The sequence below is a fragment of the Oncorhynchus masou genome, chromosome 18 (assembly GCF_036934945.1).
Source record: "Oncorhynchus masou masou isolate Uvic2021 chromosome 18, UVic_Omas_1.1, whole genome shotgun sequence".
In the NCBI taxonomy this organism is placed as follows: domain Eukaryota; kingdom Metazoa; phylum Chordata; class Actinopteri; order Salmoniformes; family Salmonidae; genus Oncorhynchus; species Oncorhynchus masou.
The window spans coordinates 66737618-66756687 of record NC_088229.1 but is presented as its reverse complement, the minus strand read 5'-3'; the positions used below and the strand labels follow the sequence as shown (position 1 = coordinate 66756687).

At 41.4% G+C, this 19070-nt stretch overlaps 1 protein-coding gene across 1 annotated transcript in view; it reads right to left on the bottom strand.

Annotated features, from left to right (window-relative positions):
• LOC135505168 (melanopsin-A-like) overlaps positions 1–19070 on the bottom strand; it is a 28646-nt gene that overhangs the window by 3054 nt on the left and 6522 nt on the right. Inside the window, exons 2-8 of the mRNA XM_064924312.1 lie at positions 8183–8319; positions 6454–6587; positions 3990–4193; positions 3652–3823; positions 2004–2162; positions 1727–1834; positions 1–101 (exon numbers count right to left, since the gene is read on the bottom strand). The exon at positions 1–101 is cut by the window's left edge and continues 77 nt beyond it. Coding sequence (XP_064780384.1) covers positions 1–101; positions 1727–1834; positions 2004–2162; positions 3652–3823; positions 3990–4193; positions 6454–6587; positions 8183–8319 — 1015 coding nt within the window. The remainder of the gene's footprint in view (positions 102–1726; positions 1835–2003; positions 2163–3651; positions 3824–3989; positions 4194–6453; positions 6588–8182; positions 8320–19070) is intronic.

Here is a 19070-nt window from a genome sequence, read left to right as displayed (position 1 = left end):
AGCGACGGGTGGAGGACATGAAGCTGCTGTTGCTATAACGATCTCTGGTAGGAACACACAGCAACACACCCATAAATGGAATGTACCTACTGATAGCTAGCCTGGAGAGGGGGGAAAGAGAGAGAGAGAGAGAGAGAGAGAGAGAGATGTTAATTGCATTAAGATAGAGAGGTGATGGGAGGTTTAAGATTGTCTAATGTACTGTATTATAAATCCATCTGACATTCTAATTATGGTAAAGACTATTAAATGTTTAGAGGTTAGAGGTCACTCTAGGAACAGATTAGATACATACACTAAGTGTTTCTAAGCAGGTGCTGCAGATTAAAGAGAAAGTACGCACACACTGCAATCTATGCTCCGATGTGGTTCATCTATCAAATGTTGGAGACTTCAATGGGCAAGCTGCAGTTGCTATATCCATTCTTGGACATATACATTAATGATATCGACCCATTGATTATTGAAGAATATAACTAATATATAAATATAATAAGCCCCATGAGCTTTCTTTAACTGTCGTACCCCCATCAGAACCCAAATTATATAAGCTTGTTTTTTAAAGGCACAGTGCAGTCAAAAACATGATTTATATGTACTGTAATTTCACACTATGAGGGTGGAATAATGCTGTGAAATTTTGAAGATGAGGATAATGCCCTTTTAATGTAAGGAGCTGTTTGAAAAGGCTGTTTTGGTGGGATGGAGTTTGGCCTGCCTGGTGACCTCTAACCTTTAGAAAAGACACAGATAAATTAGAGTTCCAAACTTCTCTGCTAATAACAGCTAGCTTTCAGTTTTCTCTGCCCTACTCAGACCCCTCCCAGACAGTCCTAGCTAAATTCTTGCTTGAGGAAATAGCTCTCTGCTGAGAAGCTATTTTTGTTTCTTTTTGACCATTTGAATTGAAAACGCACACAGTAAAGTACTTCACAGTTACCCAGAAAGGATTTGATATTGAGATAAAAAACGGCTGCATGGGACCTTTAATGTAAACAAACACTGTATTTCTTCAAAACAAGGTTAAAACTATAATGTTGATATCATAGACGGTCAGTCTTTTCATCCATAACTCTATCTATGAACACTTCTCCAGTCCCATCATTCAGATGTTTACCGAAACAGTGGTGGAGAAATCGCTTTTTGTTATTGTGTCAACTGTGGATTGCAACTGTAAGGGTTACAAGCACAGTCAACAAACCACATGGGGTCTGTGTCTTTTCTAAAGGTTAGAGGTCGCCTCGGACTCACTGAGTCATTACTGACACACACATAAGGTTACTATGGTTACACAGAGAAGGATCGTGGGTCAGACAGATGCTAAGGCAGCTGCTTATTGAACCTGTTTTTAATCTAGCTCAGCCCATTGATAGTAGTCATCCACCTATACAGCAGATGTGTTTAAAGATGATGTGTGTACCTGGAGTTGGGGTGTGTGATGGTGATGTGTGTACCTGTATTTGGGGTGTGTGATGGTGATGTGTGTACCTGTATTTGGGGTGTGTGATGGTGATGTGTGTACCTGCAGTTGGGGTGTGTGATGGTGATGTGTGTACCTGTATTTGGGGTGTGTGATGGTGATGTGTGTACCTGTATTTGGGGTGTGTGATGGTGATGTGTGTACCTGCAGTTGGGGTGTGTGATGGTGATGTGTGTACCTGGAGTTGGGGTGTGTGATGGTGATGTGTGTACCTGGAGTTGGGGTGTGTGATGGTGATGTGTGTACCTGTATTTGGGGTGTGTTATAGCGTATATTATAGGGTTGTGGATGGCAGAGGCTTTAGCGATGGCAGCAGGAACAGAGTTCATATACGGAGTTAGCATGTCAGCATACCTGGAGAGAGAGAGAGAGAGAGAGAGAGAGAGAGAGATGACTCAGAACAGCAGATTTCCTTACACACTCTCCTTCAGCTGGGGCAGCCATGCAGTTGAGAGAGGGGGTACCATGATCTGACACACACACACACACACACACACACACACACACACACACACCATCCTACCCTGCGAAGGCGGTGAGCGCGACACAGGAGTACGGAGCCCAGGAGATGACGTAGAGCAGGATGACGATGAGAGCGATCTTGGCCGTCTTCCACTCAGTCCTCATCTTATGCATGCTCTTCACTGAGTCCCTGGTGCCCTCGTTTATCTTACACACGGCCCTACAACACACACACACACATACACATTTACATATGACCATTACTGACAGTGGTCATCAGTGAATTATCAGCAGAAAGTATGGCTCAATAACGTATAAGAGCATCAACATCAACATCGATAACACTCAATCACACGTGATACACGTCAGTATTCGGCGTCTACACAAACAACAACTTACAGATGCACATGAACAACGACAACATCTCATCTGCCCAGACCCACATGCTCACACCCTCATCCCTCGTGCCTGGCCACACCCCCATCCCTAGTGCCTGGCCACAACCCCATCCCCAGTGCCTGGCCACACCCCCATCCCTTGTGCCTGGCCACACCCCCATCCCTAGTGCCTGGCCACACTCCCATTCCTACTGCCTGCATTATTGTTTGCCACATGGCTTTAAATTGTTCCAATTTGTTTTTTTTCGGTCGGCCATGCTATTTCAATAATACATCTTACGATTTTTCCATTGTGTCAATGATGGCAGATTGATTGACTTCAAAGTTTTTAGCACAAGTTTTTTCAAGATGAGTGAAAAACATATACCATGTACCATGTGTCATATACCATATAACATGTACCATGTGCCATATTACATGTACCATATGCCATGTATCATGTGCCATATACCATGTGCCATATATCATGTGTCGTGTACCAAGTGGCATGTGCCATATTTCATGTGCCCTGCACCATATACAATGTACCGTGTAACATATATAATGTACCATGTATCATGTGCTATATACCATGTACCACATACCATATACCATGTATCTTGTGCCATATACCACATACCATGTACCATGTATTGAAATGCAGACAGACAGATTAAAAGCAAGAGTATATGGTAATACTTCTGACAGCCATCTTTCTAGTTCCGCCCACAACTTCTGGACTTCATAGCAGTCCCAGAAAGCCTAGATTATTAAGCCATTATTAGTTTAACATTGAAGACACGTCCCTGACGTTGTGCTGTAGGACTTGTGAATTTGTCTCTTGTATAATAAATGACATACATTAGTTTATACTGGATTAAGCCTACATTTCTTGTAACTGTCATTTTGTTAGTTCTGCTTCAACTTTCCCTCCATCTTGTGGAACATCAGAATCAGCATCTGCCTCTGGTGCCATAGGTTGCATGTTTCAATTCAGTGACAGACAGTCATTTTTATATTTCTGTTTTAAGCCTATCCCTAACCTTAATACTAACCTTAACCATGCAGAGTCAATACCTAACCTTAACCATTCATAGTCAATACCTTACCTTAACCATTCAGAGTTATTGCCTAACCTTAACCATGCAGAGTCAATGCCTAACCGTAAACATTCAGAGTTCATGCCTAACATTAAACTTAAACACTTTGAAATTTGACATTTGGAACAACTTTGAAATTGTGCTTTTGAGAAACATGGATGAACGTCTAATTCTGCCATGAGACTGTGAGAGCTGGTTGACTGTGTTCAATAGTGTGTGTGTGTGCGCTCACCTCGTGGCGCTGCGTACAGCGATGAAGATGCAGATGTAGCAGTAGATGATGATGAAGAGGGGGATGAAGAAGACGAAGATGAAGAGCAGCATGGTGTAAGAGCGGACGGACGGCGTGAATGTCATGTAGTCCCACGAACACGACGTCATCAACCCCTCTGGGACGTACGCACCTAACACACACACACACTTAAATATACACACACTGATACGTTGCGTATCCCTCAGACACGCAGAGCTATAAAGATTGTGTGTGTGTGTGTGTATGCGTGAGTGTGTGTTGTGTGTGTGCCCATGCGTGTGTTTGTGTCTGCGTGTCTGTCTGTCCGTCCGACTCACTCCAGCCAAAGAAGGGAGGTAGGGACCAGAACATAGAGTAGAACCAGGCAGCAGCCATGACGTAGAGGGCCCGACGTCGGGACATCACACCCATGGACGCCAACGGCCGTGTGATGACGAAGTAGCGGTCCACGGCGATCACCAGCAGTGTGATCATACTGGTCATCCCAAACAACGCTCCACAGAACGCATACAGCTCACATGCTGGGGGGAAAGATTAAGAGAGCGAAAGGTGGAGTATTGACAGAAAGAGAGAGAGAGAGAGAGAGAGAGAGAGAGATAGGTTAAGAGAGAGAGAGAGAGAGAACGAGATAGAGAAATAGGTTAAGAGAGAGAGAGGTGGGGTATAGACAGACAGAGAGAGAGAGAGAGAGAGAGAGAGAGAGAGAGAGAGAGAGAGAGAGAGAAATAGGTTAAGAGAGAGAGAGGTGGGGTATAGACAGACAGACAGAGAGAGAGAGAGAGAGAGAGAGAGAGAGAGAGAGAGAGAGAAAGAGAGAGAGAAATAGGTTAAGAGAGAGAGAGGTGGGGTATAGACAGACAGAGAGAGAGAGACAGAGAGATCAAAAGTTAACATCAAGGATTAGAGAGTATGATGCATTTAGGTGTAAATGATCTGAGGTCCCTTAAACCTTTTCCCCCTAATATAAACAAAGCTATATATTAAGGTAATCTCTATACAGTTTACTGTAGTCAGACAGTTAGGATGTGGGGAGGGTAATCTGATCCTAGATCAGTGCCTATTGAATGGTGATGGAATCTCTACTGTAGGTATTGATCATCAGTTCCTCGCCTGTCCTTCGCTGTGTTTTACAAGGTGACCTGCCCTTTGTCATTGTTGAGTGAGATGGTGTAAGTCACGCCGACTCACAGAGGTGAGAGTTGTTTGTCTCTCCTCTCCTTCCTAACGATTAGAATCTAATCCTGTCAATGGAGATCCCTACAGAGCTGGCCTAATGACTGAACACATGACTATGTGAGTCTCATAGATGAAACACTTACAGAAAGGTGACACAAATGAACAAATTGAAAATACTGTTCAGAAACACTGAAGTTGTTGTGTGTGTGCACCTTTTATAAGCTTCATGCTAAACACAGTGTGTATGTGTGTGTGGTGTGTGTGTGTGTGTGTGTGTGTATGGTGTGTGTGGTGTGTATGTGTGTGTGGTGTGTGTGTGTGTGTGGTGTGTGTGTGTGTGTGTGTGTGTGTGTGTGTGTGTGTGTGTGTGTGTGTGTGTGTGTGTGTGTGTGTGTGTGTGTGTGTGTGTGTGTGTGTGTGTGTGTGTGTGTGTGTGTAACCCTCTCACCAGGCTCGAATTTGACTCTCACGATATTAACTTAAGTAGAGTATTTCAACATCATGGGATGTTAGGTGAGAAGGACATCTAAGGTGATGACAACTAGGGTATTAACTTCAGATAGAATGACTATAGGTTTCTGTTATTGTATAAGGATATGCTGTCCCATGCATTAAATCAAATTGAAACAGGAAATGACTCCACCAAGGCAACATACATAAGGTTCAAAATGTGTATTATTACATCTTCAAAGCACAACATCAAAATAAATAAAAATAATAAACCCCAATGAATCGTGCACAACCCATGACCAAATTATTTCAAGCTTGCTTAACCCCGTTGGCGCGCACTGGAGCGGAAAAAAATGTGTGTGTGTGTGTTCTCCTCTAAAATGTGTGTGTGTGTGTGTTCTCCTCTAAAATGTGTGTGTGTGTGTGTGTGTTCTCCTCTAAAATGTGTGTGTGTGTGTGTGTGTGTTCTCCTCTAAAATGTGTGTGTGTGTGTTCTCCTCTAAAATGTGTGTGTGTGTGTTCTCCTCTAAAATGTGTGTGTGTGTGTGTTCTCCTCTAAAATGTGTGTGTGTGTGTGTTCTCCTCTAAAATGTGTGTGTGTGTGTGTGTTCTCCTCTAAAATGTGTGTGTGTGTGTGTGTTCTCCTCTAAAATGTGTGTGTGTGTGTTCTCCTCTAAAATGTGTGCGTGTGTGTTCTCCTCTAAAATGTGTGTGTGTGTGTGTTCTCCTCTAAAATGTGTGTGTGTGTGTGTTCTCCTCTAAAATGTGTGTGTGTGTGTGTGTTCTCCTCTAAAATGTGTGTGTGTGTGTGTGTTCTCCTCTAAAATGTGTGTGTGTGTGTGTTCTCCTCTAAAATGTGTGTGTGTGTGTTCTCCTCTAAAATGTGTGTGTGTGTGTGTTCTCCTCTAAAATGTGCTTTAAGAGGCTTTCAGCATGGAGTTCATCAAAAGAACACAGATCGATTCAGCTGAGGATGAGTGGAGAGGCCAATTATATACCATCAATGCAATGTCATTCAGAGAGAGAGAGAGAGAGAGAGACTCCAAACAAATTAACAGCTGAAGCTGTGCAGGAGTGGATGGACTTCATTAGTTGTCATTAAACCTCTATTAAGTAATTTGCCCTTCTCTCCCATAATCTAATTTCTATGGTTACCTTTCTCTCCAAAGATCCACCTGTTGTGCATGCTGTTGATGAAGAAGATGGGGGTCTGAGTCACACACATGAGGAAGTCTGTCAACGCCAGGTTAATAATGAACATGTTGGCTGGAGTACGTAAACTCCGACTCCTGGAGGGGGGAGAGAGGGAGAGAGGAGAGAGAGAGATAGGGAGGGAAGGGGGGAGAGAGAGAGAGAGGGGGGGTGGGTGGAGGGAGGGAGGGATGGGTGGAGGGAGGGAGGGAGGGAAAAGAGAGAGATGGGAGAGAGAGAGAGAGAGAGAGATAGGGAGGGAAGGGGGGGAGAGAGAGAGAGAGGGGGGGATGGGTGGAGGGAGGGAGGGATGGGCGGAGGGAGGGAGGGAGGGAAAGAGAGAGAGATGGGAGAGAGAGAGAGAGAGAGAGAGAGAGAGAGAGAGAGAGAGATGGAGGGATGGGTGGGAGGAGAGAGGGGAATAGAGAGAGATAGGGAGGAAGGGAGGGAGGGAGGGGGAAAGAGGGATAGAGGGAGGAGAGAGAGAGAGAGGGAGAGAGAGAATGAGAGAGAGAGTGAGAGGGAGTGATGGAAAAGAGAGAGAGAGAGGGGAGAGAGAAGGAGAGAGAGGTGAGGGGGAGAGAGAGGGGGGGGGGGAGAGAGAGGGGGAGGGAGGGGTGGGTGGGTGGGGGGAGAGAGAGAGAGGGGGGAGGGGTAGGTGGAGAGAGAGAGAGAGCGAGCGGGGGGGAGTGGTGGGGGGGGGAGGGAGGGAGGGAGGGAGGGAGGTAGGGAGGGAGGGAGGGAGGTAGGGGGAGGGAGGGAGGGAGGGAGGGAGGGAGGGGGAGGGAGGGAGGGAGGGAGGGAGGGAGGGAGGGAGGGGGCGGGGAGAGAGAGAGATAGAAAGGGAGGGAGGGGCGGGGGAGAGGGAGGGGTGAGGGAGCAGAGGGTAGAGTAGAAGAGTCGGAGAGATAGAGGGAGATGGAGAGAGTGGAAGAGGAGAGAAGGAGGGTGAGAATGGTCCGTGAGAGAGAAGACAGGCTATGTTCACACTGCCCACAAAATGAGGTGGAAACTGAGCTGCACTTCCTAACCTCCTGCCAATTGTATGACCATATTAGGGACACGTATTTCCCTCAGATTACACAAGAATTCGAAAACAAATCCAATTTTGATAAACTCTCATATCTACTGGGTGAAATACCACAGTGTACAATCACAGCAGCAAGATGTGTGACCTGTTGCCACAAGAAAAGGGCAACCAGTGAAGAACAAACACCATTGTAAATACAACCCATATTTATGTTTATTTATTGTCCCTTTTGTACTTGAACTATTTGCACATCGTTACAACACTATTTATAGACATAATGTGACATTTGACATGTCTTTATTCTTTTGGAACACTTTTTATTGTTTATTTCACTTTTGTTTATGATCCATTTCACTTGCTTTGGCAATGTTGAATCCCATGCCAATAAAGCCCCTTCAATTGAATGTAATTAATAGCGAAGGAAGGATGACATTAGAAATAGCAGCTGCTGTTACTGCTGTTGTAGCCTGAACACTCATGTGTATGAACACACAACAGATTCAATCAAACATTATAGGGCTTTAAAGAAGCATGAAAACATTATTATGAAGGCAGGTACCTGTTTTATATAACAACCCAAGGAAGGGTAATCTCGGCAAAAAGGGATATAACACCCATATTGATTGATTGGTTGGTTGATTTAGCGATTGATTGATCTCATACCTGCAGAAGGCATACATGACGAGGAAGTTTCCAACCATGCCCGTGATGCCGACGGCGAGGATGACGGACCCGAGGGTGTAGTGGTGGTGGTCTGGGACATCCACCGTTGGGAAGGGCCATCGCACCGTCATGGCAACCTAGAGAGAGAGAGAGAGAGAGAGAGAGAGGGAGAGAGAGAGAGAGAGAGAGAGAGAGAGAGAGAGAGAGAGAGAGAGAGAGAAGAGAGAGAGAGAGAGAGAGAGAGAGAGAGAGAGAGACAGAGACAGAGACAGAGACAGAGACAGAGACAGGGAGAGAGAGATACAGGTGATTGTGATTATGAAACCAATAAAAGTAGCCCCAGTCTTAACTATATGTTGAATGTTCCTATATAGTTACTGTAATATATGCTGAATGTTCCTATATAGTTACTGTAATATATGTTGAATGTTCCTGTCACACCCTGACCATAGTTTGCTTTGTATGTTTCTATGTTTTGGTTGGTCAGGGTGTGATCTGAGTGGGCATTCTATGTTAGGTGATTGTTCCTGTCTCTGTGTCTGCACCAGATAGGACTGTTTAGGTTTTCACATTTCTTGTTTTGTTAGTTATTTCATGTCTAGTTCCTTTATTAAAGAACATGAATAACCACCACGCTGCATTTTGGTCCGCTTCTCCTTCACCAGAGGAAAACCCTTACAGTTCCTATATAGTTACTGTAATATATGCTGTACTATATGTTGAATGTTCCTATATACAGTAGTTACTGTAATATATGTTGAAAGTTCCTATATAGTTACTGTACTATATGTTGAATGTTCCTATATAGTTACTGTAATATATGCTGAATGTTCCTATATAGTTACTGTAATATATGCATAATGTTCCTATATAGTTACTGTACTATATGTTGCATGTTCCTATATAGTTACTGTAATATATGTTGCATGTTCCTATATAGTTACTGTAATATATGCATAATGTTCCTATATAGTTACTGTAATATATGTTGAATGTTCCTTGAAGTTACTTGAACGTTTCACCCAGTAGATCTTCGTCAGGCTGATAGTAAACGAGGCATAGGCAGTTGAAACCTAGTCTCTCTCACTGCACCATGAGTCTGTTGAAGGAGACTAGCCCGGAGCGTATACAACCATGTTAATGTAGTTCTAAGAATTGATATTCCTTTTATATTACATATTTATACCCAGCAACTGGGATTCCAGGAAATTGTTGAATATGTGCACACTACTTCTGAGAATTATCAAATGATCAAATAATGGCATATCTATAAAGCGTTTTTAACAAAAACTGTCATTATGTCTCTCTCTCCCTCGAAAGACTCTTGACTAACTCAGTTAATTAATAATGCCTGAGAAGCTGGTGTTTGGAGGATATATTGGTGTATACTGGCAAACCGTGCCAATATATACTCCAAACACCACCTACAAAAACATTACCACTTTTATGCACCAGGTTACCAACATATTCAAATAATTATTCCCATATTTTCATTAAAAATATTATTTTGATGAATTTATTCATACTATTTCATCCTTCCAAGAGATACTGTCCTGACACAAATCTAGGGTTGCTACCCAAGCCGGCTGGTCGTTTGTTCTGTTGGTTCGGTAGCCAGAGGTGTGACCCAGTCGTTAAGCATTTTTGTCTATGGGCCAGACATTTGTTCTACATGTTCTATTGCCATACTGATTGGCAACGTTCTTGTCCCTTGCTCGCTAGCTAGCCAACTACGGCTAACTTACAGTCAAGTCAAACAGTGCAGACAGAATAACAGCAAAGTTGCTCCATTTGAATTTATAAGCTGTTTTCTAGTGACATTTATTTTGGATACATTCATAAGAATGAGCGAATGATGCGTGATTTCACCTGGCATAGAAAATGTGCTCTCTCTTCATAACACTGTTGTTCAGAGGAGCAAACCAACCACACAGCTAACACAATCATTTCAAACGGAAGCTGCAAACTAGCTGCATTTTGTTTTGATTGACCAGTTTTCTATTGACATGTTTTTGTTTATACCCATAAAATGACGCTGATTCATGATTTCGACTGGCTGAGAAAAGCTGCCTGCCTATGTTCATTACTACTGAACAGCTGGTGATTGAATTTCAATGTTGAAACAATGTTGCAAATGTCAGAGAGACAGAAAGCAAGGTTTATACAAATCTCTGCTGTTGAAAGCCAATTGCTAGTCTAAAAGAAATTGGAGATAATGTCTAGATGCTTTTTACAGTGGAGATCAAGTTTATAAATTGCCTGGCTGGGCTGATGAGACAGTGGATTGCATAGTCAGATGGAACAGAGTAAATAAACATTTCAACGTCATAGCTTTAGCCGATGGTAACTTGTGGAATAGACACTGGCTGAAATGCAGTTTTAACCAATCAGCGTCCAGGATTAGACCCATCCGTTGTATAATTGTTTATATTACTTCAATTGTCTAACCAATAGAACACAGTGGACGTTTGAGGGTTCTATTACCTTCAGATACAATTGTATTCCGATATGAACTGAACCCTCCTCCTCCACTCCTCCACAGTCTGAGGAGTCAAAGGTCATTAAACATATCAACTCAAACTTGATTTATAGAGCACATTTCTTACAGAGGATGCATTTCAAAGAGCTTAAATAAATAAAATAACTAAAGGTGCAAAATATAAAAACACAAAATATTTCCTAAATTAGACAAATGAAAATTGTAAAACAATAATAAAACAACACTGAGAGACTAACGCATTAAAAATAAATACAAATAAGTAAGATACAGTATAAATAAAAGAGATAGTATGACTAAAAGCTAAGTAAAAGCACGGCTAAAAAGGTGTGTTGAATTCATTCATTTTGTTCATTCTTGAACATGTCGACAGTTTCTGAAGCACTCAGACCCTTCAGGTAGGCCGTTCCAAAGGCCAGAACTATAGTGGCTGAAGGCAGCCTCACCAAACATTCTTCTTCTGACCTTTGGAACAACTAAAAGGCCTAACCCAGAGGATCTGAGGGATCGACTGGGCGTCTATCTTAAAAGCAGATATAACATTGGGTGCAAGGCCACATAGTGCTGAAAAAAAATCGATATAGCAATTTTAAAATCAATTCTAAAACTAACAGTCAACCAATGCAGCGACTTTAAAATACCTGCTAGGTGTGATCTCCTTCTGGTGTTTGTAAGTACACGTGCTGCTGAATTCTGAATGAATTGGAGTTGGTTAATGTTGTTTTTGGATGACCGGACAGCATTGCAATAATGCTAGTGATAAAGGCATGCAAGTGATAAAAAGCTGATTTTGTTGCATTACAGATGTGGGCACAATGTGCCTCAAAATGTAGGTCAGAGTCTAAAATCACAACTAGGCTTTTAGCCTGGTTGGTTGTATCTAGTGTCAGGGGATTGTAAAAGTGCCGTCAATGTCTCTGAATTGGCTCTTAGCAACAAGAACCAGAGCCTCCGTTTTGTTTTTGTTCAGCTGTAGGAAGTTTTGTGCCATCCATATATTTATGTCAGAGATACATTCCACCAGGGTGTTAATTGGGCTATCGCCATCTGAGGACACAGAGGAATACAGCTGTGTATCATTGGCGCACCTAATAATGCTGCTAAGGGATAACATGTCAAAACTAAAAAGTATAGGGCCCAAAATCAATCCTTGAGGTACGCCACATGAGATCTCGAGTTTTTCTGAGGCATGGTCTCCCAGGGCAACAAAATCATGTCTGTCAGTCAGATATATCTAAAACAGTTCAGTACTAAGCCTGAGAGGCCAACCCAATTCTGAAGTCTGTCGCGGAGGATACCACGATCTACACACAAAAAAATGATGGTGTAAATAGTACCAAATGGGGGTTCTCTGGCTTGTAACCATAGAGGAACCCTTTTCGATGCGATATATAATCATTTTTTGAAGGTTCTATAAAGAACCATGCTCATAAGGTTCTAAATGGAACCTGTATGATGTTATAAAGAACCCTTTCCTAAGGTTCTATAAAGAACCATTAAAAAGGTTATACTGTAAATACCACCAAGAAAAGGGTTCCCCTATGGTTACAACCCTTTTTGGGGCTATATAGAACCCTTTTTTATGGTTCTTTATAGAACATTTATGGAGAATGGTTTTATAAAGAACCTTTTTTAATCTGAAAGGTTCTTTGTAAAGCCTTTTGATCCTGAAGAGAGAATTAAGACTGATTTCGTCAACCGTTCTCAAGGCCGTACATGAGTCCTTCACAAGACACCATCACTGGCTATAGTCATATATGACATGTAACACAACAGATTAGATAAACTGGAATGACACACTCACTCACGGTTTCACAAAAAGAGCTGTGAACAAACTATGACCCCAAAAATTATAAAGAAACACATTTTATTATAATTTATTATAATCCCCCACAATTTTTATTACCACTAAAAGACCAAAGAACCAAAAAGGTTATTTGAGTCAGTATGGTTCCACATAGAACCATCACCCTTTCCAAAGAACCCCTGAGGAACCCTCTTTTGCGTGTATTCTATAGTATGCAAGGCTGCATTTAAGCCAATGAGTAGAAGACAGAGAGCTTTGTAGCATCAGTGTTAATCTGAAAGTACAGTCTCTTTGGTTTGGTGGGTATGAAAACAAGATTGGAATTTTTCCAAAACATAATCAATAATCTCTACTAAGAACTAGGGTCGACGCCCTCTCTCTCCATGAAAACACACACACACACAAAACACACACACACACACACACACACAAACACACACACACACACGTGCACACACACACACACACACACACACACACACACACACACACACACACACACACACACACACACACACACACACACACACACACACACACACACACACACACACACACACATTCTTCTGTGCTAGAGTAGGCAGGGTGCCTGTGAATGAGTCGGTCAGCTGTGATTGTGCCGAAATCAATTTCCAATATCTACGTGTTTGTCTGAGGAAGAGCTAAGGGGCTGTTGGGACAAGGACAACTATTGTTGGCCCTCTTTCCCATTCCGTCGACAACACAATCCCTGCTTTCTGTAATATGTAGGAGTTCAGCCAGAACTCATCCACTTCCTCTCTTTAATCCCTCTGTGTGTGTGTTTGTGCGTGTCTACAGTATGTGTGCACATGCACGTGTATATCGTCAACTGCCCCAGATCTGTGTACTTCAGCTCAAACAATAAAAAAGCCATTTCTTTTGGTAAACAGGGTCGGTGTTTGAGTAAAATGACCCTCTCAAATTCATACCTATGGATGCAGGGACTGACCATCCATGAGATCAAAACTATAGTTTTAACTGTGTTTTGAGGCTATAGTGTTGGTTTACGTTGGCTTTGTTTGGAAACATTGGCATCAAAAAAATATTATATTTTGGGTTTGACAGTTGAACTAAGCTCATGAGGCATTTAGAAATTATATTCTTCAATAATTCATCAAATTTAACAGTCCAAAATGTGATGTAGCAACTGTAGAATGCCCCTTTAAACCCACAGTAGAAACTCTTAAAGATACTCAAGATACGCTTCTCTCTCTCTCTCTGTGTGTGTGTGTGTGTGTGTGTGTGTGTGTGTGTGTGTGTGTGTGTGTGTGTGTGTGTGTGTGTGTGTGTGTGTGTGTGTGTGTGTGTGTGTGTGTGTGTGTGTGTGTTATAATTAGAGTTAGACATAAGGTTAGGGTTAGTGATTAGGTTTAGGAGTCTAGGGTTAGGTTTAGTTTTAGGGTTAGGGGTTTGGGGTTAAGGTTAGGGTTAGGGAAAATATCATTTTTAATGGGAATAATTGCTTTGGTCCCCAGCGTCGTCTGGGTTAGGGAAGGGTTTGGCCGGCTAGGATGCCCTTGTCCCATCGCACTCTAGCGACTCCTTGTGGCGGCCAGGCGCATGCACGCTGACTTCGGTTGCCAGCTGTACAGTGTTTCCTCTGACACATTGGTGCTTCTGGGTTAAGAAAGCAGTGTGTCATGAAGCTTCCCGGGGTCGTGCTTTGGAGGACATATGGTTTAGGAGTTTGGGGTTAAGGTCAGGGAAAATATCATTTTGAATGGGAAAATGTGTTTGGTCCCCGCAAGGATAGTAAAACAAACACGTGTGTGTGCGGGCTTGTATTACTATCGTCATAGATACCGGGAATCCCCCAAAGTCCACAGAAGGATAGAGAACAAGAAAAGATATACATCTGACCACACTATAAATTCACACACCAGACAGAGTACGGGGCTGGGACTGTGTGTCTGTGCATGGCAGGTTAATTCATCAATGTAATCTGTTACAGTTACTAGTTGTAATCAATAACGTAACTTTTGGATTATCCAAACTCAGTTACGTAATCTGATTACTTTTGGATTATTACTTTCCCTTAAGAGGAATTAGAAAAAGACAAAAAGGATACATCAAAGCATTTGGTGTGTCGTCATAGCGATCTCTGAGTGGTGGTCATCATTTGGTGTGTCATCATAGCGATCTCTGAGTGGTGATCATCATTTGGTGTGTCGTCATAGCGATCTCTGAGTGGTGGTCATCATTTGGTGTGTTATCATAGTGATCTCTGAGTGGTGGTCATCATTTGGTGTGTCATCATAATGATCTCTGAGTGGTGGTCATCATTTGGTGTGTCATCATAGCGATCTCTGAGTGGTGGTCATCATTTGGTGTGTCATCATAGTGATCTCTGAGTGGTGGTCATCATTTGGTGTGTCATCATAGTGCTCTCTAATTTGTGGTGGAACAAATTTAAACTTGCACCTTTTTTTACTGCTGATTTGAATGTCATTGAGAAAACAGAAATCTGTCAATGTTGTCCCCCTGCAAACATCCTTTCTCAATTTGAAAGTAATCCAAGATGTAAATCATCTAGTTTTTCAAAAGTATCTGTAATCTGATTAGAATATTTTTTGTAATTTCACTGACTGAAGTTTAAAAAAAATTATAATCAGATTACATGTAATCAGTTACTCCCCAACCTTGTGTATGCGAGATTGCCTGTGTCTGTGTGCACTGTGAATGCATGCATGTGTGTTTTTCCTTGTCAGCAGGTAGTAAATGTTAGTGTGTGAGCTGCCAAAATGCTAATTGGCTTAGACAAAGGGAGGAACAAGAGGAGCAGGAAGTAGAGCAGGAAGGAGGAAGAGGATGATGATTGATGGACCTGAATCTCTACTGTCACACTGTTGCATCTCCAACCTCTTTAACCTTTACCTAACACCTACCGTAACCTTAACCGCCCATGTGGGTTATGACCCAATCTTAACCTGTCAAGGTTCTTGCGTCACTGAAAGCCTTATTTTTTTACAAGTAAATGTCATGTTCCTTTGGGTACAGCTTATTTCTTTGTTCCAAAAATGCAATGTTTGTGTCTGTTGGATGAATGTCAAATATCAACCTAAGGGTAAGTTGCCAAACACACACACACACACACACACACACACACAACCAGTGAATGTAGCCCGAGGGACGAGGTATGTGGCAGGGCTTCAGTCTGTCAGTAACGCACAGTGAACCGCGTGTGTGTGTGTGTTTGTATGCGTGTATGTGTGCGTGTGTAATAAAACGCACACACACATATTTTGTAAGTACTTTTTAACACCAAAGCTATTGGTAAGTGAGGTGCCACCAACACAGAGGAGACTTCTTATGGTATAGGGGACGCTTGCCTACCACTTGGCCAAAAGCCAGGGAAAATGCAGCGTGGCAAATTCAAATAAAATGATATAAAAATCTAACTTTCATTAAATCACACATGTAAGATACTAAATTAAAGCTACACTCGTTGTGAATCCAGCCAACATGTCAGATTTTAAAAAGGCTTTTCGGCGAAAGCATAAGAAGCTATTATCTGATGATAGCACAACAGTAAACAAAGAGGGTAGCATATTTCAACCCTGCAGGCGCTACACAAAACGCAGAAATAAAATATAAAACATGCCTTTGACGAGCTTCTTTTGATGGCACTCCAATATGTCCCATAATCATCACAATTGGTCCTTTTGTTCGATTAATTCCGTCCAAAATGTCAATTTATTTGGCCCATTTGATCCAGAAAAAAACAGCTTCCAAATTGCGCAACATCACTACAAAATATTTCAAAAGTTGCCTGTACACTTTGCCAAAACATTTCAAACTACTTTTGTAATACAACTTTAGGTATTTTTAAACGTTAATAATCGATCAAATTGAAGACGGGTCTATCTGTGTTCAATACAGGAAGACAACAAAGAAGCTATATTTCAAGTCTTGCGCAACTCTCAACAGTGTTACGCAGTTCCTAGATTGCCATACTTCTTCATTGCACAAAGGAATAACCTCAACCAAATTCCAAAGACTGGTGACATCCAGTGGAAGCGGTAGGAACTGAAAAGGAGTTCATAAGAAATACCGTTTCCCAATGAGACCTCAATGAACAGACAGAGACCTAAAAAAACAATCTGAACGGTTAGTCCTCGGGGTTTTGCCTGCTACATAAGTTCTGTTATACTCAGGGACATGATTCAAACAGTTTTAGAAACTTCAGAGTGTTTTCTATCCAAATCTACTAATAATATGCATATCTTATATTCTTGGCATGAGTAGCAGGAAGTTGAAATTGGGCCCGCTATTTATCCAAAAGTGAAAATGCTGCCCCCTATACCTTAAGAAGCATTGATGGACTATTGAGACTGAAATGTTTTGGAACTTTACATGATGTGTTGTAACACCCACTGGGTGAAAAGGGTCCATATAAGGGGATATATTTACTGGACATGTTTTTAATATTCTAAAGGATACAGAACATGTGTCAATTTGGCCAGGGTTTTTTGGTCATAGATGCCCCATTGTGCTTTTTGACTTATGTAAAATTTTTTACCCATTGAATCATTAGATGTGGTCTGTTTTTGGATTGTATTTAAACCCTTGTTTCCGGACAAAAACAGTTCTGTGCTCTGTGTTTGGCTATGTTAGCATATCAGCCCTAGTGTTCTGTGTATTCATGTCGGAGGGGGATTCATCGTGGATGTGGAATTCTCTTTTTTGTTTTTGAGTATCTCTGAGGCTTTTTTGTGATATGCATCATTTCCATTTTTGTATTGAAGGACTCTCCTTTCCGGTTACTTTATTAAATACATGGGGATTTTATATAAAGGAAATTTGTCTTTGTTCTGTTGAAAATTAAAGATCACTGACAGTCTTAAGTACTGCTGTGTCTGCTTTATTTATCTGATCATATTGGTTATTTGTTACTTTTCGTAGGTTCATTCAAGTGATCGAACAGTCCGGAGACCCAGGTTCATTTGGATCCAGACAATGTGCAATTTTTATGGATATGCACCATATCTTGACAAATTCTGAATCAAGATGGGTCTTTTGGACATATATGATATTGGGATTACTCCGAATATCACATACGGACATTTCCTATGGCTGGATATGAACTCATTCGATATCCTGAGATATGCATCATCCTATTGTCTCTCTTCAGGTTGACAAATGCTTACTGTATACATCACATATCTGTGTTTTCTCAGCACATTCAAGATATTGAGCGATATGGATTCTAGAAATGCTTCTCTTGGCTGAGGTCCATTTCCGAATCTTGATATGCTTTTTGATATGCTGAAAATAAGGACGATTTCTGATGCATTTCAGAGTTTACAGCACATGCTCAATAATTGGACAAATATGCACAAATCTATTTTGGATTCCCTCTGGATATGATAGCTGGATATTGACTGCATATTAGCTGGATATTGACTGCATATTAGCTGGATATTGACTGCATATTAGCTGGATATTGACTGCATATTAGCTGGATATTGACTGCATATTAGCTGGATATTGACTGCATATTAGCTGGATATTGACTGCTGGATATTAGCTGGATATTGACTGCATATTAGCTGGATATTGACTGCATATTAGCTGGATATTGACTGCATATTAGCTGGATATTGACTGCATATTAGCTGGATATTGACTGCATATTAGCTGGATATTGACTGCATATTAGCTGGATATTGACTGCATATTAGCTGGATATTGACTGCATATTAGCTGGATATTGACTGCATATTAGCTGGATATTGACTGCATATTAGCTGGATATTGACTGCATATTAGCTGGATATTGACTGCATATTAGCTGGATATTGACTGCATATTAGCTGGATATTGACTGCATATTAGCTGGATATTGACTGCATATTAGCTGGATATTGACTGCATATTAGCTGGATATTGACTGCATATTAGCTGGATATTGACTGCATATTAGCTGGATATTGACTGCATATTAGCTGGATATTGACTGCATATTAGCTGGATATTGACTCATTAGATGTCCTGATGTCCTGAGATACTGTAGGCCTATGTAGACATCTTATTTTCTCTATATGTTGACAAATATTGACAGTACACCTACATAGGATCTTGATATGCATCTTTTACGCTGCTGCTACTCTCAGTTTATTGTCTATGCATAGTCACTTTAACTCTACCTGTATGTACATATTAACTCAATTACCTCGAATAACCAGTGCCCCCGCACATTGACTCTGTACCAGTACCCTCTGTATATAGTCCTACTTGTTATTTTACTGCTGCTGTTGAATTATTTGTTACTTTAATTTTCAATTTTTTAGTTATCTATTTTTCACTTAAAACTTATTTTTCTTACAACTGCATGGTTGGTTAAGGGCTTGTAAGTAAGCATTTCACTGTAAGGTTTACACCTGTTGTATTCGGCGTATGTGGCATATTCAATTTGATTTGATATGCTAAGTAAGTTATTTGAGTTTTGAGGATATGCTCAATAATTTGGCAAATATTCACTCCATTTCATTCTTTCAGACACTATCGTTTTTGTATTCCCTCTGGATAAAGGACTTGCACAAACCACAAGCTAAAAGCACTGC